This window comes from Desmodus rotundus, chromosome 13 (genome assembly GCF_022682495.2).
Source record: "Desmodus rotundus isolate HL8 chromosome 13, HLdesRot8A.1, whole genome shotgun sequence".
Classification (NCBI taxonomy): Eukaryota; Metazoa; Chordata; class Mammalia; order Chiroptera; family Phyllostomidae; genus Desmodus; species Desmodus rotundus.
Genome location: NC_071399.1, coordinates 40826092 through 40852064, shown reverse-complemented (window position 1 = coordinate 40852064; position 25973 = coordinate 40826092). Strand labels below are relative to the sequence as shown.

The 25973-nt window shown below is 36.1% G+C and overlaps 1 protein-coding gene across 2 annotated transcripts in view; it reads left to right on the top strand.

Moving 5' to 3' along the window:
- PCCA (propionyl-CoA carboxylase subunit alpha) overlaps positions 1-25973 on the top strand; it is a 473714-nt gene that overhangs the window by 222317 nt on the left and 225424 nt on the right. For both annotated transcript variants that reach the window (XM_024578839.4, XM_024578842.3), the window contains exons 13-15: positions 16945-17088; positions 18460-18534; positions 22711-22779. In XM_024578839.4, coding sequence (XP_024434607.2) covers positions 16945-17088; positions 18460-18534; positions 22711-22779 — 288 coding nt within the window. The remainder of the gene's footprint in view (positions 1-16944; positions 17089-18459; positions 18535-22710; positions 22780-25973) is intronic.

The window sequence follows — 25973 nt, the reverse complement described above, 5'->3', positions numbered from 1 at the left end:
CATTTTGATTCACCTCATGGTTGGTTTTTTGTTTTTTTTAAATCAAGGACTTATTTTTGAAAGGTATCAATGGGTACTGTATTTTTTGAATTTCTAGATGTATAATAAGGTTATTCTTTAAAAAATATATACATATATATTAATTTTTAGAGAGAGAGAAAGGCAGGGAGAGAAAGATAGGGAAACATTGATGTGCGAGAGAGAAACATCAATTGGTTGCCTTCTACACGTGCTCTGACGGGATCAAATCTGCAACAAAAAAAGTACAGGCCCCGACTAAGAAACAAACCCATGACCTTTCCATGTATGGGATGATGCTCCAACCAACTGAGTGAGCCACACAGGCCTGGGCTGATAAGATTATTCTTAGATTTGAAGAACTTTCACCTGAGTATAAAATTATGGGGATTGAAACAGCTATATTGACATGTTAGTAGTTTTTGGTTTTTTTGCCCAATATCAACTATTAAGTACCAATACTCACAGAAGAGAAGAAAAAAGAAAGAAATGACAAGGAAATGAAGGAAAAATGAGAAATCATTTGGAAGACAGAAGGCTCCTTGAAGTGATGCGTGTGGGGGAATTTCAGCTTTGTTCAGGGAACAGCCAGCACTGCTTTAGGAGGATAAGGCAGGAGAAAGCTCTTGCTTCTCCTCTGCCTTCATTTAGGGACAATTATTGCCTGCTTCTCACAGGGGACCCTGGTTTGATGACTTTGATTAATTTTAATTATTTTAGTTGATTCTTTTAATATTTTTATATCTTTTTAATAGAAACTCTTATACTAGTCCTTCTTGGGGTTTTTTTTTTTTTTTTTCCTATCAGCCTCCCTTTGTGAAAGTTGATGTATATCATTGCCTGCCTTGCCACACTCACTGAACGAATGCGCACTTCCCATCCTCTTACCACTATGTCATGACTTGGGTTAACTTAGTATTTAGATTTTATCATGACCACAGTGTGAATGCTATGCGTAGCAGTCATGTTGTCAACTAAGATTACTTTTATTTCCTACACATTTTGCTTTCTCTATAGCTAAAAATTATCTTTTCTTAGTTTTTTAGCTTAGCTTTCCAAATGCTAATCACTAATTTACCTATAAACTTGTCCTATTTTCTGATATTCAAACACAGTGAGTTTTCTGTCACTTGCCATATTGTAGCAATTTCTAGTTTCCTTTGATCTGCTACAGTCTGCACTGGTTGGCCTCTACATTTGCATATTGGCATTGTAGCCAAGATTTACCCATCCTGTCTTGAAGATATTTTACACTTCTGATTTTTGGATTGCTTTTACCTGGATTTCTTCTTTTTAAAAAATACGTTGGTATAACGTTTGTTATTTTTTTTCTTTTTTTTTTGACCTGGATTTTTGTCTTAAACACTGTTGGTATATTCCTTATTTTCCTCGAGTATATGTTCAATTAGCTTCCTGAGAACCAATAAGTACATAGGAGCTAAATTTTATGAGAATTTGAATGAATGAAAATGATTCTGTATTAACTAATTGTAGAAAAAACAAATAGTTTATATTATGGTATAATTCGCATTTCATAACATTCACCATTTTAAATATACAAATACAATAAATTGAATGTTTGTATCCTTTCCCTCCAAAATTCATATGTTGAAATGTAACCTACCTCAATGCCTCCTGCCTTATGTAATGGTATTTAGACACAAAATACCACAAATTTGGGAGGTGATTAGGTTATGAGGGTGAAGCCCTCATGAATGGGATTCATTCCCTTATTAAAAAGCCCCAGTCAGAAGGGGAAGAGAAAGAGCAAGAAGTTGAAAACTTATTTGAAAATACAACGAAGGAGAACATCCCTAATCTGGAAAAGGAAATAGACGTCCAGGAAGTCCAGGAAGCTCAGAGAGTCCCAAAGAAGTTGAACCCAAGGAAGCACACACCAAGACACATCATAATTTGGTTACCCAAGATTAAAGATGAAGAGAGAATCTTAAAAGCAGCAAGAGAAAAGGAGACGATTACCTGCAAAGGAGTGCCCATAGACTATAGGCTGATTTCTCAAAAGAAACCTTACAGGCAAGAAGGGGCTGGAAAGAAGTATTCTAAGTCATGAAAGGCAAGGATCTACATCCAAGATTATTGTATCCAGCAAAGCTGTCATTAAGAATGGGAGGGCAGATAAAGTTCTTCTCAGATAAGGTCAAGGTAAAGGAGTTCATCATCACCAAGCCCTTATTATATGAAATGGTAAAAGGAGTTACGTAAGGAAGAGAAGATCAAAAACTCTGATTAGAAAAATGACAACAAACTTAAAACTATCAACAAGTGAACCTAAAAAAATACAAAAAACAAACTAAGCAAACAACTAGGACAGGAACAGAATCACAGAAATGGAGATCAGTAGGGAGGGGGAAAGGGAGAAAGGTGGGAAAAAGTACAGGGAATAAGAAGCATAAATAGTAGGTACAAAATAGACAGGAGGAGGTTAAGAATATTATAGGAAATGTAGAAGCTAGAGAACTTATATATACGACCCATGGACATGATCTAAGGGTGGGGGGAATGTGGGTGAGAGGGGGTGTGCAGGGCAAAGGGGAATAAAGGGGGGAAATGGAACAACTGTAGGAGCATAATTAATAAAATATATATTTTTTAAAAATGACCCCAGAGAACAACATTCCCTCTGCTACCATGTGAGGACATGGTAAGAAGACTGATGTCTATAAACTAGGAAGTGGCTCTCACTCAATACTGAATTGGCTGGCACCTTTATCTTGGACTTCCCAGACTTTGGGACTGTGAAAGATAAATTTCTTTTGTTTGTAAGCCACCAGTCTGTCTTATTCTGTTATAGCAGCCCTTGTGGACTACACAACAGCAAGTCAACTAGTTTTAGTGAATTTATAGGGTTGTGCTACTAACAGCAGAATGGAATTGTAGAACGTTTCTAACCCCCCATAAAGATATCTATGCACAGGGGGAGTGGTGTATAAGGGAACTAAATGATAATGGGAAAAAAATACAATAAAGATTAAATCGCTTTTTTCCCCACGTTGCTGCGGATGAAATCAAATTGGCAATGCCCATCTGGTGGGCTGGGTGGCAGCGCTCGTGAACCCATTGCCAGATTTTTTAAGATGCAACAGAGCCTATGAGTTAAAGATACATGAAGGTTGTCATCATGTTTTCCAAAAAGTTGTCACAGAGGACGACTGAACCCCTAGGAGTACAACTGCATGTAACAAACGTATAGGTAACTACAGATGAATGAGTGTTTAAGTTCTTAGCTGTGGTATTTAAAAATTCTTCATTGCCTCAGGTGTGGCATGCTACATTTTAGAGGGAAAAACAGAATTGGTCAAGAAGACATGAATCGAAGCAAATGATGAAAATAAATATTTTGTTTAAGATTGATCACCTTACAATAAATTATGTAGAAAATACATGTTTGAATACTTTTAATTGCTGGGTAATAAATATGGTTTCTTTAAAACATAAAAAAAAATTAAATAAAAAATAAAAACTCAAATAAAAGATCCCTATGCACATTTATTTATTTTTAAGTATACTTTATTGATTATGCTATTACAGTTTTCTCAATTTTTTCCCCTTTATTCCCCCTCTGCCCTGCATTCCCCCAACCCTCCAGCATTCCCACTCCCTTAGTTCATGTCCCTGGATTGTACATATAAGTTCTTTGACTTATCTGTTTACTTTACTATTCTTAACCTCTCCCTGTCTATTTTATGCCTACCAATTATGCTTATTTCCTGTACTTCCCTCCCATTCTTCCCCTCCGCCTCCCCACTGAAAAACCTTCATGTGATGTCCATTTCTCTGATTCTGTTCCTGATCTACTTGTTTGCTTAGTTTTTGTTTTCACTTTTTTTAGATTCAGTTGATAGTAGTGAGTTTGTTCTCATTTTGCTGTTCATAGTTTTTAATCTTCTTCTGTTTCTTAGATAAGTCCCTTTAACATTTCATATAGTAAGAGCTTGGTAATGATGAACTCCTTTATCTTGACCTTATCTGGGAAGCACTTTATCTGCCCTTCCATTCTAAATGATAGCTTTGCTGGATAGAGTCATCTTGGATGTAGGTCTTTGCCTTTCATGACTTGGAATACTTCTTTCCAGCCCCTTCTTGCCTGTAAGGTTTGTTTTGAGAAATCAGCTGAAAGTCTTATGGGAACTCCCCTATAGGTAACTAGCTTCTTTTCTCTTGCTGCTTTTAAGATTTTATCTTTATCTTTAACCTTTGGCATTTTAATTATGATGTATCTGGGAGTGGGACACATTACATCCATCGTGTTTGTGACTCTCTGTGCTTCCTGAACTTGCATGTCTATTTCCTTCACCAAATTAGGGAAGGTTTCTTTCATTGTTTTTTCAAATATTTCCTATTTATTGTTCTTTCTCTTCTTCTAGCAACCCTAACATACAAATTTTGGAGTGCTTGAAGTTGTCCCAGAGGCTGCTTACACTATCCTTGTTTTCTTGGATTCTTCTTTTTCTTGTTCTGATTGTTGTTTTTGCTTCCTTATTTTCCAAATCATTGATTTGATTCTTGGCTTCATCCACTTTACAGTTGTCTTCTTATAAATTGTTCTTTATTTCAATTAGTGTGTCCTTTGTTACTGACTGGATCTTTTTTTATGCTGTTGAGGTTCTCACTAAGTTCCTTGAGCATCCTTATAACCAGTATTTTGAATTGTGCATGTGATAAGTTGTTTATCTCTATTTTGTTTAGTTCTTTTTCTGGAGTTTTGATCTGTTCTTTCATCTGAGCCATGTTTCTTTGTCTCCTCATTTTGGCAGCCACCCTGTGTTTGTTTATATGTATTTGGCAGAGCCACTATGACTCCCTGTCTTGGTAGTATGGCCTAATGTAGTTGATGTCCTGTATGATCCAGTGGCATAGCCTCCCCTATCACCCAAGCTGGACTCTCAAGGTGTGCCGTTTGTGTGGGCTGAGTTGAGCCTCTTCTTATAGATGAGCCTTTATTGCTGTTGGAAGATCAATAAGAAGGTTTTACCCTGTCCAGTCAGCTGCAAGGACTGGCTGTGACCACTGACCACCAACCTCTACCCTCTGTGGAGGATCAGCTCTTCAGGGGCTGGGTTGTGGTGCTCTGACGTGGTCAGTAGTTGTCCACTGGGTGTGCAGGTTCTGGCGCTTCCTGGGTGGTGCAGGCCAAGGTCAGCCCCCACCTATCTTCTGCTGCTTAGGGCCAACCTGCATAAGTTATAAAGCAGTCTGCAGATGGCTACTACGTGTGTTGGCCTTGGAGGTTCCCAGGTGAGGCCAAACTGTGATCCAAAGTTGGGTGCCGCTAGTGCCAGGCATGGGCCCACTTAGCCAGAGGTATGGGGGCTGGGGGCTTGTTGAGGCTGGCTGTTGCATGTTTGAGATCATTTAGGAAATTGAGAAGCATGTGCAAGACCAGCAATTCATGTGTAAAAGCCACTGTTACCAGTTTGGGTGGGCCCATAAATTGGGTGGGATGAAATCTCAGGGAATCTCCAGGGTGGGGCAAACAGTGTTAGCCAGGTTGATGGAGTCTCGGATATCGCACCCTCCTGCCAGTTTTGTTGTTCTGCAGGGGGAGGATTCTGAAAAGGGACAATGGCCTCTGTCTGCCTCTCTGTCTAGGAGAAAGCTGTCCCCCAGCTCTCACCTTGATGCCAGATACTTCAGTTCCTCTCTGTATGCTACTGGTGACTTCCATACTGCTAACCCAGAAGTTTCTTTTACCAGCTCAATACCCACTAGTTTTAGAGCCAGAAGTTATGGGGACATACCTTCCTGGCACTGGAACCCTGGGCTGGGGGACTTGGTGTGGGTCTGGGATTCCTCTCTCCTGAGATATCCCTCTTGAATTTTCATTAACTACATGTGGATGTGGGACCAGCTCATTCCATGTTTCCACCCCTTTGACCAATCTGGATGGATATGGTTTCTTTAATTCCATAGTTGTTGGATTTCCATTCAACTTGGTATCAGATGGTTCTGAGTGATGGTTGTTCTATAGTTTGGTTGTAATTTTGACATGGTTGTGCGAGGAGGTGAACCATGTTTACCTCTGCCTCCATCTTCAGCGGAAGTCATGTATAGGTTTATGACTATTCTACATGAATTGTATTTCTTTATCATTATGTAATATCTTTATCTTGTTTAAAGTCTTTAATATCAAATTTCTCTTTGACTTATATTACATCTCTTGCTTTTTGTTTGCCTGTTCTTTTATTTCAAAGCCTTCTTGGTCACTTGTTTTACTTGCGTGTGTGTTTTGTGTGTTTTGTTTGTTTGTTTTTAGGGTGGGAGGCAGAGAGGGAGAGAAACATCAATGTGTGGTTGCCTCTGTGATGGCTCCAATGGGTAACTAGGCATGTGCCCTGACTTGGAATCAAACTGGTGACCCCTTGTTTCGCAAACCAGCACTCAATCCACTGAGCCACACTAGCCAGGGTCAATTGTGTTTTTTAACGTTAATAAAAAGAGGTGTTTTCAGGAACTACTATAAAGGACACATGGACAAAACCAAGGGGGAGGGTGGAGGTGGGAGAAGGAGGTGGGTTTGGCTGGGGTGGGGAGAAAATGTGGACAACTGTAATTGAACAACAATAAATAAATAAACAAACAAACAAATAAATAAATAAAAATTAGAAAAAATAAATTAGAAAAAAAAGGAACCCAATCTGACATGCCTTCTTTTAGTATGAAAATTTAGTCCTTTTCTTTTTAAATACTTGATTTTACTTATGTTTTATAATTATTATCCCATTTTTTCTGTTTTCCTCTATTTCATTTGTTCTTTGAATTAAATTGCTAATTATTTTGTTTTCCATTGAGAAGTAGAAAATTATCTAGTTGTTTAACATATTATTTATGATCATCGTCCTAGTCAGAAAGTTATTTTCTGCATTATTTGTATGTAACTGGTTCCTTTGACTTTCCAACACTAAAGATTCTCTAACATAATTTCATACTTCCAGGCTATTTTTGACTTTCTGTTGCAGATTATGTTTTTGTTTCCAAAGTCCCTTTTTGGCTTCTATATACACACCCCCAGACATGTCCATCATTTACGGTAGTTTGTCTATCTTACCCCTTTTTATTTTCTTTGGAGGTTTCTGCTGTAGTTTATTTGTTTGTTTAGAGAAAAATCACATGAAATTTCCTAAGCAGGAATGTATGGATATATTTGGAAATGCCCTATCTTCAAATATATGAGGTCTGTCCAGAAAAAGTCCAACCATTGTTAATATAATGAGAATGGTTTGTGCGACATTGATGTAACCTGGCAGTCAAGGAGAGTGGACTGGAATGTGCATGTGTGAACAATGATGACTTCACTGTACTAGTCAGTGGGGGTAGTAGACGCCATTGAGTGAGCATATGTCCTGTGTAGCCATTGCATTCAAAATGACTGAGTGAGTAGAGCAATGAATCTGCATCAAATTTTGTGTTAAGCTTGAACATTCCTCTGTGGAAAGTATTAGCATGATTCAGACAGCCCCGTCTGTGGGCAACTGGTGATTGGCAGCTTCATCATGACAACACACCCACTCATGCATCACATCTTGTGCAGTTTTTGTGCAAAATGTCAAGTCATCCAGGTGACTTAGCCCCACTACAGCACAGATCTGATGCCCTGTGACTTCTGGCTTTCCCCAAAACTAAAATCACCTTTGAAAGCGAAGAGATTTCAGACTGTCGATGAGATTCAGGAAACTATGACAGGGTAGCTGATGGCAATTGGGAGAACTGTGAGGGGACTGAGGTGTCATTGTCCTGTGTACAATGTTTCTTGTATCTTGTATTTTCTTCAGTAAATGTCACTACTTTTCATAGTACCTAGCTGGATATTTTTTGGACAGACCTCATATTTCTTTAGTCCTGAAAGGGGAATGATTCTTTTATAGAGTGTAGAATTCTTGGGTTTCTGTTCTTATCATTCAATAGGTTATGCATTCTACTGTGTTCTAGCTTCTAGTGTTAAGCCTGATGTCATTCTGAGTTCTCTTCCTTTGTAGGTAATGTATTCCTGCTGTCTGAAAGGTAGCTCAATTTTCTCTTAACCACTGGAGTTCAGAAATTTTTTTGGGTAGCTAGTAGTTAAAAATTATGTGTAGCTTGTCTGCTTTTCACTCCTGTGCTGTTTTAGTGTACAGATTTAAGTGTTGTTGCATTTCAGAGAATGTTTCTTCTGTTAACTACTTCCTTTCCTTATTTATTAGTTTTCTCCTTCTTGAATTCTTGTTATTTGTAGGTTGTATATACTAAATGAGCCTTCTAAGGTTCATATCTTTTCTGTCATGATTGGTCTCATTTTTGTCTTTGTGTTCTTTTTCTTGATGTTATTTCTTCTGAGTCACATAATGGGGAAATCACGTTATTTTAGCCTAGAAAGTCTAATGGTGTATAGGTGTGTGTGCAAACATATGTATTGCTACTCTTGAAGTTTCTAAGTGTCCTTCCTGTTTTTTTGGATAAAGTTTTTTTTTGTCCCTCAATTGCTGTGTTTAATTTGACTTATATAAGCATTTTTCAGAATGCTTGTTTTTTCTCTGGTGGATTAGCCCCCTATTATGTTTTACTGTGGTGTTTTTGGAGTTGTCAGTACTGTGTTCTGTTTGTTGTAATCTTCTAAGTGTCAATAGGCCTTCCAGTGGTTGAACACAACTGTATCTACTTCTGAGGACAGGAAAAGCATATACTTCCTAGCATTTTTTCATCTTAAGGACAGAATCCAGCAAACATTTATTGACTACTTGGGCTCCTTGGCAAAGAGACTCTTCTGGAGTTTATGGATTTTCTCTCTAGGATTCATGGCTCTCTGTAGGCCAAGCTGTCTCCAGGAGCTGTTCCTTTTACATTCTTTCCTGTAGTTCTTTGAAGCTAATCACTAAGTTTCATTTAGTCCATGAGAGTGAAGGGCCCATTAGCTGTTCTTGGCTGTCACTTTTCCCCCTATGTCGGAACTTTGCATAACCTCAGCTGCTTACTGACGATAGGGAAATAGAGGCCATGAAATTTAAAGTGAAGAAGTAACACACCATGTTGGTCTTGCCATCTTTCTAAAGCAGAAATATCTAACCTGGGTTATTTGGACCTCTTTGATAAGCTTTAGGGGAGTCCGTGTTTATGCCATTGAGTCAGCTCTAACTCCTGGCAACCTTGTGAATGAGTGATTTTTGCAATGTCCTGTGCTCAGTAGCCCTGCTTAGCTCCTCTACACTTATGCCTATAGCTTATTTTATGGAGTCAGTCCATCTCAGTTTGTTCCTCCTCTTTTCTTGCTGCTTCTATTTTGCCCAACATTATTATCTTTTCCAAAGAACCTTGCCTTTTCATGATATGCCCATAGTAGGACAACTTCACTTTAGTCATTTTTGCCTCCTGTAATGTTTCAGGTTTAATTTGCTACAGGGCCCACTTGCTCATCTTTCTGATAGTCCATAAAGCTTTCCTCCAGCAGTACGTTTCCAATGAATCAATGTTTTTTTCTTATTAGCCTTCTTCACTGTTCAACTTTCAAACCTGTACATAGTAATTTGGAATACGAGGGTGTGGATGATCTTCACCTTGGTCTCTAATGACACATCTTTGCTCTTGGTCATCTTTCTTAATTCTTCCATTGTTGCCCTACCTAGTCTCAGCCTTCTCTTGATTTCTTAGTTGCAGCCTATATTTTAATTGATCACTGAACCAAGGTAAACAAAATCTTTTACAATTTCAGACGAGATCGGGTGTGTTCAGGGTGGTATGGCTGTAGACCAAAATCTTTAACAATTTCAGTGTCGTCTTTTAAAGTTGTATTTCTAATGTAGCGATCGTTTTTGTCTTCTTGATATTCAAATGCAGTCCTGCTTTGTCACTCCTTTTATTTTCATTAGAAGTATTTTAAATCATTGCTATTTTCTGCCAGTAGGATGGTATCATCTGCGTATCTTGTTATTAATATTTCTTCCACCAATTTTCACTCTTCCTTCCTCTGAGTTTTGCCTATTTATGAATTAGTTTTTTTCTCAGATGGTACACTGAACATCAAATTTATAACTGGGTAGTTTTCACTGCCAGTCTTAAATATAGCCATCATTTTCAAGGTGAGTGTACAGAAATGGTATGTTGAGGCCTGAATATACCTTTGAAATTTGTCTCTGTGTCCGTTAATTTCCAAATCTAGGTTATTTTTAGATTTTAGGTTTTTTTTTAAACAGCCTTTATATAGTCTACAAAATTTTATGAGTTAAAAAACTCCCAAATAGAATGGAATAAGATTTTATAGTAATTAAATGCCCAAACATGGTCAGTTGGCTATTCCATATGTGTGAGATCACAGAGGTAAATTGTTCCTCTTTTGTAAGACCACAGACACTTGCTTATATTGATTGCTACAATGAAGGAGGAATAATCTACTTTTGCCATGGAAAGAAAAGTGCAATAGAATTGTTGAGATTCTTTGAGGGTCAGACATCCCCATATCCCACTCGAGATAATTCTGCATAATACAGGATCTTCATATTTCAGAAGGATTTTAGAAACTTTTTTAGCAAGTTGATTGATAAAAAGGTAAGCCCTTTGCTGTTTTATTTACTTAAAAATTTAGAATTATTGCAACTCAAATTTTGGTTTCTAAGAATCAATTATAATTAAACAAATATATTCTAATTCAGAACAGTTTTGGATCTATAAAGTCTTCAGGACTTACGTGGTGAAATGAATTTTTAAAATTTCATTTTTTCCAGAAGGGATGTTTTATGTCTGGGCAGAAGTTGACCTTTTTGATTATATTTAAAGTCATAGAGGCTAGTGTTCTTAGACTGGCTAGAGTAAGTCATAAATGGGATAATCTGGAATATTTGACATAAATCTCCTAGGAAACTTAGAATACAAAGCAGGGTGTGTTATACCTCCCCTTAATATTTATTGAGTCTTATTAGAAAGTTGAAGAAAGAAGGTTTCATTATACAAATAAGAATAGGTAAACTTGTCAGACACTTTTAATTAGGTTTTTGTTTTAGTGCACATTGTAAACTATTTTGGTGTCTTTGAGCTCTGGATTATAATTTTTAATTTTTCAAATTTGTTCCTGTATTAGTTTCCTAGGGCTGCCATAACAACATACCACATATGGGGTTGATTAAATGATAGTTACTTATTTTCTCACAGTTGTGGAGGCTAGAAGTCTAAAACTGCGGTGCTGGCAGGGTGGATTTCTGTTGGAGGCCTCTGTCTCTGGCTTACAGTTGGCTGTCTTCTTCCTGTGTTTTAACACAGTTTTCGTTCTGTACTGTCTGTTGCCTATATGTCCTGATCTCTTCTAAGGATATCAGTCATGTTGGATTAGGGCCCACCCTAATCACCTCATTTTAATTTAATTGCCTCTTTAAAGACCTTGTCTCCAAATATAGTTATATTGTAAAGTACTAGGGTTAGAACTTCAACATATGAATTTGGATGGGTCGGGGAGCCACAGTTCAGCCCATAACAGTTCCCTTCTGATTATTTGTTGTGGGATCAACAGGGAAACTCTATAATAGAACTGGTTCAGTTTTCACTGCCACTCTTTAATATAGTCATTATTTTCAAGGCGAGTTTACAGAATAGTGTGTTGGGGCCTATTTCCTAACATGCTTTTTATCTTTGAGTTCTATGGATCAAAATCTAATAACTTTAGATCTTTATTTGGAAATCCTATATTCTCAGGAGTTAAAGCTTCAGAATTTTAACAGGTAAGAGTTAGATGCTATTCTGGACAAAGAATCTCTCTGAAGCAAAAGAGCAGAACCAAAAATAATGGCATCAGTTGTCCTTTTAGGCTGAAATAACAATAAACTAAAAAGATAGAGAGCTATTATGCCAAATACTGTATGAAACTCAATTTTATATAACAGGACAATTTCTTCATATTTCAACAGATAGTCACACCTATACACTTTGCTGATTATATCAAATAAGTTCTGCTTACAAAAAAGATAGCTTTCACAAACTAAGTCTCTGTAATATGTCAGTTTAGACTTGATGTATTTAATAAAGATGCTACTCAAAATTATATTAACATTATTTAAATATTAGTACTTCTTAATATTTCCTCACCTTATGCCTCCTGCATCTCATATGTCTTCTCTGTAAAATGATAATGCAGCACTGAGTAACAAGTTTGTGCATATGGAGCGATTTTAACTGTCAGTGCCATGCAGATGTTGAGCATGGTATGTATGTTGAGTGTAGCACTTTTGGGGACAGCTTCTGCTTTGACTAAGCAATTGGACCAGCTGACAAACAATTACAACTAAGTATCTCTCCAATCAAGGCACTTCGAATACTTTTTATCACCCTACTCTATAATGTCCAAGTTAACACATTTCATTAGTATGGCTTTTTCCACACTCTTTGTGACTTTTTCTTCTTTTAAACTTCCCTCAATGTTAATTTTTATTTGTCGTTAAATATGTAATAAAATGAGCCTAAATCTCACTTCCTTTGAGGAATACTCACCTGTTACTGAGTTATCTATTAAAATTTTAGGAATTACTAAGTAAATAACACAATAAAATATTTAAAAGTTTAAGTCAGCAATAATATATTGAACAAATTATCTGTTGTTGCTTATTTTTATTAAACATAATGGGAATGTTTTGACTGAAGAGAAAATAATGTTAAGTCAGTTGTCCTTATTTTAAAAAAAGTTTTATAATATAAAAACAGAAACTCTAATGACATTGCCTTAATTTTTAGGAATTTTATTTTGAAATTACTTCAGATATATAGAATTGTACATTTTAGAAAATTTGTAAAATTTCAAATTATTACAAATAATATTTGAACACCTTTCACTATGTCTATAGGGGTGTCTTCTTTACCTGAAATATTTCAGAATATATCAAAGGCCTGGTGCTCCTTTCTTCTGTATATGCCCATATTTCTTAAAATCAAGAAAATTCTTTTACACTACCACAGTATCATTATCAAAATTATGATATTAACAATGAAATACTACTGTCATTTAATCTATAGGTCATATTCAGATTTCACCAATTGTCTCATCAATCTTTTTTATAGTAAAAGAAAAGAATCAGGTTCCGAGTCCTACATTACTTGTTATGTCTCTTTCTTTCTATCTTGAACATTTCCTTAGTCACTTTTTGTGAACTATGACCTTTACTTTTTTTTTAATGAGGACAGACCATTTTATTTTATAGAATGTCCCTCATTTTACATTTGTTTTTTTCTCATGATTATATTCAGTCTTGTATTTTTTGCATGACCACTATAGAAATTATGATGTCTTTTTATGAGCATTATAGAGGAGATACATGATGTGTATTTATTCTATTACTGGTGAAGTTGACTTGGTTAAGGGTGGTGTGTCTCACATTTCTTTACTGCAGAGTTACTATTTTTCCCTTTGTCATTAATAACATATTTTACATGGAGATTCTTTAAAAGTCCATAAGTATCTTATTATATATTCACTCACTAGTTTTAGATACTTCCTAGTTTGTATTTAATGAGGAATAAGGCTGAAGATTACAGTAGCAGTGGCGGAATTTCTGAATGGAATTTTTACAAACATGGAGGTAGATAAATGACAACACAGTGATAGAAAGATTGGTCATTGCTATTGAAATTTGATACATTAAATTTCAGAGGTGAAGCAAAATTTACCTCACCATTGTATTTGATAAGCTCACTTATTTATTGTTTGGGAAATACATCTGAAGCAACAGATTAGTAAGAGGGAATGGCAAAAGGGTTAGACACAAACACTGACAATAGTGACAACTTGATGGTGACTAAGAAGATAAAATTAAATTAAAATAACAACTAGAGCCCTGGCTGGTGTGGCTCAGTGGATTGAGTGCTGGCCTGACAACCAAAGGGTCACCGGTTCAATTGCCAGTCAGGGCACATGCCTGGGTTGCAGGCCAGGTCCACAGTAGGGGGCACATAGGAGGCAACTACACATTGATGTTTTTCTCCCTCCCTTACCCTCTCTAAAAATAAATGAATAAAATAGTAAAAAATAACAGATATATAAAAAACTAGGTGATTATGTCCATCTAACTAAGACACATAAAACTACACATACTCATTCTAGTCCTTTAGTGTGATTATGTCCCATAATGTGGCATTTGGTAACTGTAGTTGTTTGTACCTGTTTGAACAAAAGATTCATGGTGAGATAGGGGCATTGTCAGTACAAATTGATTTATCAGCTATTAATAGGCCCTGTAGAATGGCATCATCTTGAAAAATAAATCCCAATCAGTAATTTGCCTTTGTGGATTCAGAAATTCTAACTTGGTAAGGCTTACTCCCCCCCCTTTTTTTTTTTTCCGCATGTGTGGTTTCTTTCTCTCTTCCCTCCCTCCGTCCCTCCCTCCCTCGTTCCTTCCTTCTTTCCTTCCCTTTCTTTCTTCCCTCCCTCCCTTCCTTTTTTTATTTCTCTCTTTCTCTGGTGTTCATTTTTGCTGACTAAATTACAAGAGTTATACAAGGTCTGTCTGGGAAAAGTCAAGCCATTGTTAATATAAGGAGAATAGTTTCCATGACATCGATGTAACCTGGCAGCCAAGGAGAGTGGACTGGGATGCGAATGCACGAACAGCTAGAATTGCACTATACTAGTCAGTGGCGGCAGGAGACACTTTTGAACGAGCATGTGTACTGTGTGGCTGTCACATTCAAAATGAGTGAGTAGAGCAGCAAATCTGCATCAGATTTTGTGTTAAGCTCGAACATACCTCCATGGAAACTGTTCAGATGATTCATAAGGCCGCATCTATGAGCAACTGGTGATTGGCAGCTTCATCATGACTACATGCCCATTCATGAATCATGTCTTGTGCAGAGTTGTTTGGTGAAACATCAAGTCACCCAGGTGACTCAGCCGCCCTACAGCCTGGATTTGGCACCCTGAGACTTCTAGCTTTTCCCAAAAGTAAAATCACCTTTGAAAGGGAAGAGATGATATTTCAGACCATGGATGATGTTTAGGAAAATACAAGCGGGCATCTGAAGGTGACTGGGAGAACTGTGTGAGGTCCCGAGGTGCCTACTTTGAAGGGGACTGAGGCATCACTGTCCTAAGTACAATGTTTCTTGCATCTCGTATCTTCTTCAGTAAATGTCTCTATTTTTCATATTACATGGCTAGATACCTTCTGGACAGACGTTGTATACCAAAATGTCAGTATATTAATCTTTGATGTAATCATGCTATCTGGTGGATCCCTTTATTCATTTTCTTGGAACTTACACACATTTATGTTGCGTCATAACTGTACATGAACCAGATTCTCAAAAGTTTTTTGATGAGGATAGTTTCAAAATAAGGATATTTAGTTTTATATTTTGAATGTTTAAGGCATTGCCTAGTATATAGTATGTACTTTCTGGGCACTAGACATAGATAAAATTAAATCATTCACTTAGCTTTTAATATTATTTTCTCACCCAACAGGGGTCTGGCAATAGTGTTGATATAAAGCCCTTGGTACATAGTAGGTTCACCTCTTGAATACTTAGAATGATAAAATGCTTTCTCACATGAAATTTGTTTCTACCAATAATAGAAGGCTTTACATTTGTTCTTTTCTTATTATATTTATGCTGTAGAATCTTGTTTCTCATGAAACCATAATTTGCTTTCAAAAATATATATTTTAAACTATCTATTAAGGGCTTTATTTAGTGTCTCATTTATTTTACAAAGGTTAGATGCTTATTTTAGTAATGATTTGTCGTTAAAATTATGTCAAAATGTCTTAAAATGTTGTTGAAACTGTAAACAAACTCATACCATACACAGAGCTAATTATGGATGCCATCTGTTTATTTTTACAAAGGTTTTTTTTTTAAGACCATGGCATTGTCTCCTTATGATAAGCTTCAAGATTATTATAATAACTAAGTCCTGTCTTTCAATTAGTGTAGTTAGAGATGGAAGGCATTTCGTTTGTCCACTGACCTTTTTCAGTGTGAGAATGTGTGAAATACAACATGTGATGAAAAAGAAACTATTGTGGAGTACATTTGGAAAATGTTTAATTTTTATGAGAGAAGAAATTATATCAAAGCAGAAGATGTGGCCAAAGTTTTATTTAAATTTTTCAAATTTATTCAAGGCCTTAGGTGAGAGACAGATTATCTGTTCTAGTGCCATTAAGTGGTTTATTTTAGCTTAGTTAAGGTTAGGAACTTGTAAGCCATCAATCAAATTTAAAATGATGTGTATTCCTGTTAGTATCCCTATATGTCAGTGCATGTTTTTGTACATGTGTATCCCATGTGTTTGTGTAGAAGGCCAGGGATTCCCATGACAGCATCATCCACAGTAGTTATCAGCAGTTTGCTGAGAGAGCAGAGTGATTTCACTGGCTCAGTTTTGCTATTGTGCATGCTAAGCACTCCCCACGTAAATCTGGAGGGAAAACAACCTGCAGGATCCATCTGCTCCCTTCTGCTGCACTGCGTTGATGTAAGAGTACGCTAATCTGGTTGCTTGTCAGGACAGGTTAGTGAAAGCATGCAAGCAGGCGAGACATAGGCTAGACTAGTGCTTTGGAAAACCACAGCTGCCTCTCTAGATGCCATGCTAAGTGTAACAGAATAGGTTTATTATCAGCCACATTGAGGACTGCAGTTAAATGTGTAATTTTCAGTTATGAAATAGTTTCAAAATTTAAAGTGTTAAACATTGCTGGACTACATCTGATTAAAAACTGGGAAAAGTAATACAGATAGTTTACAAATACTTTTTAGGTATAAGTTTTTCTTATGCTTTGTACTGTATTGTGTTTATTCTTTCATTTTATTTTCTTAGTTTTTTAGTCAAATATGATTAGATGTTAATGTAATTGGCCTTATTTTATTTAGAAATCGTTGAAATTGTTCTTGCTTATTTCCATTTATTTACCTATTCGTACACCTATTGACTGGCAGATCTTGGCCTTGCAGGTTGAGCATCCTGTCACAGAATGCATTACTGGTCTGGACCTAGTCCAAGAAATGATCCGTGTTGCCAAGGGTTACCCTCTCAGGCACACACAAGCTGATATTCCCATCAACGGCTGGGCAGTTGAATGTCGGGTTTATGCTGAGGTAAATGAATGATGTTGGGGGGAAGGATGGTGGTTGTGTCTGAGTCTTGAGAGCTGAGGTACAGTTAAACAACAAGGTGAAGTTAATGTTTTATAATCTGTGTCAAGTATTTGATTATGTAATCCAGAATTGAACCAGAAAATAAGGTTAGATAATTTTGACATAATTCAAAATGACTTTAAAGGATCGAGTTTACTTAATGTGTGTGTGTGTGTGTTTTCTGGATGGAGAAATAGCTACTGATCAGTTTAAGGGGCCACAGAGCATTAAATATTCTTGTGCTTCAATGGACAATGGTTTTTGTGTTTGTTTTGTGTTTGTTTCCTTGTTTCAAACTACATTTGAAATAAACAGAAGCATTGTTTCCATATTTTTTAAAAGCCTGACCTGAGTGCACAATAGATGTTATTTCAATATTTACTTAAATTTTTCCAACAGTTTTTTTCTAAAAAGTTTATTTCTTATGATTACATGAAAGTAACAGTTGAAATTTAAATTGCCAAATTTTTAATAAAACTTTTCATTCATAATTTTAATTATGGGTTTTACTCATAAACTCAGTTCAATATAGTACATTTACATTATTTTATAAATATAACTATATAAATCAGATAATAAAGCACTCAACATATGCTTTTTTCACATGATTAAAACTAGAATGCAAGTTAACGTTTATACCGTCTTTTACTTTTAGACATTGAAGCCCACCTGTCGAGATAAAAAATAAATGAGCGGTATCTGTGTTTAAGAATGCTAGAACTTGTTTGAAGTGTTGTTTAAGGATCTTGAGAAATATGTTTTGGCTTGTTCATGCTTTTTATTTTATTTGAAATGTTATTCTTTTCTCTCTTATTACTGTGACACTGAACTTACGTAATTTTTTTCCTGACTATCTAAGGTATTTACAAATTGAGCACATTTCTACTACCATGTGGAAAATTTTTTCAGGTCTTTATTTGAAGAACAAAATTCTCAAATTTTCCCACATGTAAGCTGTTTTGAGAGTAAGAAAAACAAATATCTTTGGTGCACTACATTTGTTGTTCTTGAGTGTATTTTGATGTAGTGCCTAAGTTATTTTACTTTTGCCCAAGGCATTTTAAGAAGATTTATAAAAAGTTGGAATTTTACCAATTTCAGTAAACTATGGTCAAGGGCAGGCTCAATTCTGCTCACAATTCTGTTTGATTTTTAAATACACTTCTAGGTTATATAGAGTGAGTATAGGACAATAATATTCTGAAATCTGTGATTTGGTAAGTACTGTGGGTTGAAAAATAGACCTATAAATGCTTCTTCATTGTATAAATATTTAACCTCGTGCTGATTTATATCTCAAAGACTGTGCTTCCTTTCCTTTTAAACTTTCAGGACCCTTACAAGTCTTTTGGTTTACCATCTATTGGGAGATTGTCACAGTATCAAGAACCAATACATCTACCTGGTGTAAGTCATTAAGCTGTAATACCAAATAAGGCGTTAAAAATTCTGATTTATATCATACTTTTATGTTAAAACACGTCAACACCAAAGGGTATAAATTGAAGGACAAGTGAAATTCATGGAGAATCACAGTTTTTTGTTTTTTTAAATATTTTGTAATGTGCAGGAAGTCAGAATCCACTTGATAGAAAGTCTGGCAACATCTGACTTCTAAATCTAAATAAATGATAGTTTACAATGTTCCCAATTCTCTTGAAAATTGTAAATAAACAGAGCATGGAATCCTAAGAATGGGAAATGACTTTTCTATGTTACAATTTGACTGTTTAATAAATCTAATCCAGTTTCCCTTTATAGTCAGTTGTCAAGAAATTCAAGCACAAAATCATCTTGTTAATTGAAATAGATTAATGAAAACAAGCTACCTCATTTTGTTACGTGTCATGGGCATTAAGTACATATTATTTATACCAGTTAAAGAAAAGTGATCACTTTCCATTTATGGAGTAAAGTGGACAGCGATCATTATTCCATAGTTCTTTTATATTTAACATTTCTTCAAATAGTTTTTGTTGCATAAAAAGAACAAGGACATACCCTTTCTTTTAATCAAGGTAATAAGCGTATATATACATATATATGACATGATATTAGCTAGTGGATGACAAGACTGTACCATCTGTGAATATGATTATTTAGTTTGATTACTGGCATGGAGATGGTGAAAGATTACAGGAGGAATTCTAAATTAGAAGATGTTATTGGATATGTGATTTATTTCACTTTTTTAAATTGTTTTTGCCCATGTGCTTTCTAAAGGGACTTGACCCTTTCTAGGACTGGAGACTCCATGCTGTGTTCAAAGCCAGAAGGCTGAAAAAAAAATTGTAAAGATTTAACAGGCATTATGTGATGTTGAATAGCAGATGAGAAAACAAGTATCATAGGGACACATCTAAACATTTTTTAACCAAACAAAAAGTATTAAATAAGAATTCATAATGATTACTCTAGTTGTCAGAAGTTTTCACCATTGTAATAGCTAGCAGAATGTCAAACATTTTGCCCTCACAAGTTTTTGCAATTTGCAATTTTCAAACGTGAAACCTGTTGAAAGTACAAGTGATAATGGACAACTATACCCCCTACAGTCTTTGTCCCTCCAAATCTTTCTTCAATTAATGCTGCGGCAGGAGTTTTATGTAATAACATTTGCGGTTGTGAGCTATCCATAGAAGGAAAAAACAATTAAAATGCCTTAAATGTTCTGCTTACTGCTGTTATTTGCTTGTGTGAATGTTTCATGTCAGCTAAATGGACCAAGGAATAGATAAAGCGATTGGGTTCAGGAGAGTGCACACTAAGCTTTGTCTATCATTATTGCTGGGAGCAATCAAATTGATGTCAGCAGGACAGTAGATGCGTTGACAGCTGTAATTATGTATCTCCATGGTGATCACTTTTGGCCTGTCATGGAGGCCCATGAGTCCCCTGCCTTGGAAGCATTTAATCAGATTGGGCTGTCACTTGTCAGGTAGACATAGCGCGGGCTGGGAGTTGTGCTGAGGGGGAGAGGTGAATTGAGAATTAAGGGTGGGAGACGGCTTATAGTTTCACGGAATCCACTGTTGGTACACAAGAAAGACATTTAAATTATGCCAGAGGTTTCTGAGCAGTGGTTTAAGCCTCTCATACATAGGTGCTTGGTTGTTTTCCTCCTTGTCTTCTTAAACTAAATCAGTCATTTTTAACATAGGAATTCCTTTGTGTCTCTTACCATTTTGGTCACAAGAATACACACTTCAGAGCTAACTTATGGTTTGTACTTTTCACATGCCTCTTTAAGCCTAAAATTTATTTCTGTGGCAAACATGAGGGCTTTCTTTTTATCTTTGGCCACCATATTTGTAAATACGTTATTTTCAGGCTGCAATTTTGTTCTGCTCAGAAATTTGTGAATAATTTTATTTGACTTTATTCCTAAAGCTTTTAGTACAAAAGCTAAATATATTTTTTGTATAGCCTTTTTTTTTCACTTGGAGGAATGTAGACGTGATTTTACTTTTATTTCATTGTTAGATATTTTAAAAAGCTGATTATTATTTGTAAAAAGATGCATAAATGATAAATTATAAGGAGTTTTCTTGTTACACTTTTAAATTAGAAATGTAGATTTCCTTATACAGAGATATGTGTTGATTATATATAATACATCTTGATTTTAACCTATACATTTTTGAATGAAAATGACACCTGTAATCATAATTTTAATAAATAACAAAAACATAGTTATATCTGGTAGCCCTAGGTAACCTAACTCTTGGGATGCTGTTATTCAAGGTAACTAAAATTTTAAATTATGAACTGTAGGAGAATATTAAATTATGAACTGTAGTAAATATTCTTTATTGTCTGTGATTTCACCTGAGGGTTGAACATCAAAGTTCCACACTGACTTTATATCACTTTATAGAGTGGATAATGGAATACATTAAAAGAAAAAAGTTCTAGAACTTGTATCAGTCTCAATTTTAAGTACAGCTTTAGCAAGCATGCTATGGTTTTAAATAATACGTAGGGGTAAAATGAGCTCTTAAACATTTTGCCACTAAAATTAAGAAATTGTAAGCTCAGAGCTGTCTTCTGTTATGTCACTTGATTACTAGTTACCATTTTGGGACTATTTAAATGTGGGAGAAGATAGATTATGATTTTATTGCTTTCACAGCTGTCCCATTAACTCTCTTCTAGTTTTTGTAAACACTGTGAATTTTATAGAACTTCAGTTTATGTCCTGAAGTATGTTTTCAGAAAATAGAAGGCCAAGGATATTTTTTAAGTGCACCGAATGACTTTCATTTAAAATTAAGACTTTCCTATATGAATGTGAGTGCAAATACAAATCTTTCCATTTTGTGTTTACAAGTACCAAAATTAAAAGCAGTCTGGATTAATTATAAAGTTATCTTCTAAAACCTTACAAAGAGAATAAAACTATACTTTATCTTTTTGATGTCACCATAATAAAGCCATCATCATATCCTCATGTGGATGTCCTAGACAAGAGGTTCTACATGTAGTCCCTTGGCAGTTTCCTAAATTAAAATGTTAAAGGCCTAACAGCCGCTGGATTGACCTTTTTCTGCCTTGCTGCAGACAGATGAGCTGCTGTTTATTAGAAAGGCTTCTTCCCACAGGTGAGGAGCTATGTGAGCTTCTGCTTTTCTCTTCCCACCCCTTTACAATGTTGGGCATCTAAGTCCTGCTGTTCTAGCAGCTTCAATTAAATTCTTCCATTTTCAAGACCCCTAGGACATGCTTGACAGTCTTAAGTAGTATTTGGATTAGCTTTTAAATACTTTAGATTCCAAAATTTAGGCACAATAGCTTAGTAACTATTTCATCCTCAGCAACTGCTCATTTAAAGTGTTTTACATGGCTAACCTCTGTGCCTTATTGCTGGTATCAAACTGGGAAATGAAAACAAGAATCAGCAACATACTAACTAACTTGTTGGCTGGTTAACAGCAATCAGACTCTTCAAAAGAATTTTTGAACTGGTGCTATTTTTCCCCCCATTAAAATAGCATAATCAGAACTCTAATTGGGGCTGTGTCCTTACAAAGCAAATCCATGAAAAAAGCTGTGTAAACATTAAAGTTTCAGGGCCTAACAGTAACAGAAAAATAGTGTTTTACAGTTGAGAGGGTGAGGCAAAAAAAGAAAGTGTTACAGACACGAAAGCTCCAGGACCAGCTTACCTATAGAGCTGATGAGCAGAGCTCATGAGTATGGCTTGACTGGGGTCCTCAGTGGAACTCTCAGAAGGGTACAGTGGGGAGTGATTAGAAGGGGCATCATTCATGCTGTGCTTAAGATAGAGACACCATCAAAAAGCTACAAACATATTGCAGGATAGTGATGTATAAGTGCTACTCTTTTTTTTCCCCCTGTTTTTTAGTTTCTTCATTTAATAGGAAAGCAAAAAATATGTTGGACAGCATATTAACAGACCAAGATATTTTTGTCTCTATATATTTCTAGATTGTTGCTCTATTTTCTAGAAGCTAAATGTTGAGATTGAAATTATTCATCTGTTCCATGGGTATTAATTTTTTCTTAGAAAAACATCTCTGTGTACAATATGAAGTTACTTTCATTTTTTTTTCTGTCTTCCAGGTCCGGGTTGACAGTGGCATCCAACCAGGAAGTGACATTAGCATTTATTATGATCCAATGATTTCCAAAGTTAGTTCTGTTTCTTAAAGGTTTCTTTCAGTTTTCTTCTGGAAAGGCAATGGACCTGTTTAACTAAAAAGTTTGAAATTGGTCCTTTATTTGATTCATGTGCTAAAATTAAACAAGTATATGTACTTATGGAAGAATGAAAGTAGAATAGATTTTCTTTTAAGAGAGACATTTCAATATCATGTTAGTTTGCAACACTCCCTCCTCCTCCATCAAATCAAATCAAACTACTAAGCTTCCCCACCCCCTACAACAAAATTACCTAACGAATGTGACCAACCCAGTCTATTGCAGTGAGAAGGGGTTATAGTGTTTTTTGGGGGGGCATTCCTGAAAATTGCCTGTGATAAAACTAATGAATGGCAGGCGATGTCAAATAGTTTGGTTGATAGTCTGTGTTTGTTAAAGTACTTTTTATGTTTTTTCTTCAAATTTTATAGATCATTAATTATATAGACTTGACATAATTAAATTTTATGTAAGAGTATAGGGTGTCTTTTGGCCCACCAGTCTTTGAAATTTGACTTTCCTGAATACATTAACAACTGTACTCAAATCTTTAGATTTTTAAAAATCTTTAGAATTTTAAGATCTTAGAAAATATAAAATTCTTGGCTTCTGGCCAAGGTGGAGGCATAGGTAGACACACTGTGCCTCCTCGCACAACCAAAAGAAGGACAATAACAATTTAAAAACAAAAAACAACAAGAACTGACGGAAAATCAAACTGTATGGAAGTCCAACAACCAAGGAGATAAAGAAGAAACATTCATCCAGACAGTTAGGAGGGGTGGAGATGGGCAGCCGGGGCGGAGAGGACTCGCAGCAAGGCAGGGGCTGGCAGACCCAGCGAGATGGCGGATAATGGAACAGGGCAGGCCAGGCTTCAACTAGCAGAACCCACAAGGTGGTGGCTGGCAGACCCTGCAGCCCCACATTCGCCCATAGATAAACCTGGAGGAATGTCAGGGGAGCAAAACAGACCACACAACCCAGGGCTCTAGCTAGGGGGAAATAAAGCCTCAAACCTCTGATTGAAAACACCTGTGGGGGTTGGGGTGGCAGCAGGAGAGACTCCCAGCCTCACAGGAGAGGTCGTTGGAGAGACCCATAGGGGCCTAGAGTGTGCACAAGCCCACGCACTTGGGAAGCAGCACCAGAAGGGCCCAGTTTGATTGTTGGTGGTGGAGGGAGTGACTGACATCCAGCAGATAGTAGAGCAAGCGCCATTGCTCCCTCTCCGCCCCTCCCCCACGTACAGCCTCACAGCGCAGCAACCAGCGTTACCCCACCCTTGTGAACACCTAAGGCTCTGCCCCTTTATGTAACAGGCATGCCAAGACAAAAAAAAATGGCCCAAGTGAAAGAACAGATCAAAGCCTCAGAAAAAATACAACTAAGCAACGAAAAGATAGCCAACCTATCAGATGCATAGTTCAAAACACTGGTAATCAGGAAGCTCACAGAATTGGTTGAATTTGGTCACAAATTAGATGAAAAAATGAAGGCTATGCTAAGAGAAACAAAGGAAAATGTACAGGGAACCAATAGTGATGCGAAGGAAACTGGGACTCAAATCAATGGTGTGGACCAGAAGGAAGAAAGAAACATCCAACCAGAAAAGAATGAAGAAACAAGAATTCAAAAAAATGAGGAGAGGCTTAGGAACTTCTGGGACAACTTTAAATGTTCCAACATCCAAATCATAGAGTTACCAGAAGGAGAAGAGGAAGAACAAAAAGTTGAAAACTTATTCGAACAAATAATGAAGGAGAACTTTCCCAATCTGGCAAAGGAAATAGACTTCCAGGAAGTCCAGGAAGCTCAGAAAGTCCCAAAGAAGTTGGACCCAAGGAGGAACACACCAAGACACATCATCATTACATTAGCCAAGATTAAAGAGAAGGAGAGAATCTTAGAAGCAGCAAGAGAAAAGGACACAGTTACCTTCAAAGGAGTTCCCATAAGACTGTCAGCTGATTTCTCAAAAGAGACCTTACAGGCAAGAAGGGACTGGCAAGAAGTATTCCAAGTCATGAAAGGCAAGGACCTACATCCAAGATTGCTCTATCCAAGAAAGCTATCATTTAGAATGGAAGGGCAGATGAAATGCTTCTCAGATAAGGTCAAGTTAAAGGAGTTCATCATCACCAAGCCCTTATTTTATGAAATGTTAAAGGGATTTATGTAAGAAAAAAGATAAAAAACATGAACAGTAAAAATGACAGCAAACTCCCAGTTATTAACAACCACACCTAAAACAAAAACAAAAGCAAACTAAGCCAACAACTAGAACAGGAACAGAAACACAGAAATGGAGATCACATGGAGGGTTATCGACAGGGGATTGGGAGGGGGAGAGAGGGAGGAAAGGTACAGAGAATAAGTAGCGTAAATGGTAGGTAGAAAATAGACAGGGGGAGGGTAAGAATAGTATAGGAAATGTAGAAGCCAAAGAACTTAACATGCATGACCCATGGACATGAACTTATGGGGGGGGGAATGAGGGAGGGATGGGGTGGGCAGGATGGAGTGGAGTGGGGGGGGGAAATGGGAGAACTGTTATAGCATAATCAATAAATAGATTAAAAAAAGAATATAAAATTCTGACTGTCATAGTTAATATTATGGGTTTTATTTAGGAAATTCTATTTTCTCTGAAGATTTATACTTGCATTTAAGGATGACTTTTTAATTAAAAATCTTATTTCTTTAGATTGTTTCCCCCATTTTGGGGTGGTGTACTTTTAAGTAGATTCAGTAAATACATCACTTTTTATTTTTCTTTTTTCATTTGTTTTTATACTTGTTAAAATGAGCTTTAGGTATTTTATTTGTTAGAGAAACACTTTAATAAAAATACATAAAATAGTATAAATTGATTTAAATAGATAATGCTTTCATTTTTAGGTAAATACATATCTGTTCAGAAGCAGTCCTGAAAATTGATTTTCAAACTAATTAAAGTACTAAAATATACTAAATGTATTATATAAATATATTGAATATACTAAAATGCAAGGTACAAATTGACTGGTTTTATAACCAGAAAAATCTTTCATGAATATTTAAGGTATTATTTTACTGCTAATATGTATAAGATACATGTAAATAAACACAAAATCATATAGAACAGTAAGGGTTTTTTTTTAGCTTCTATGGTATGTTATTTGTAAATGTTAGCTATTCAGGGT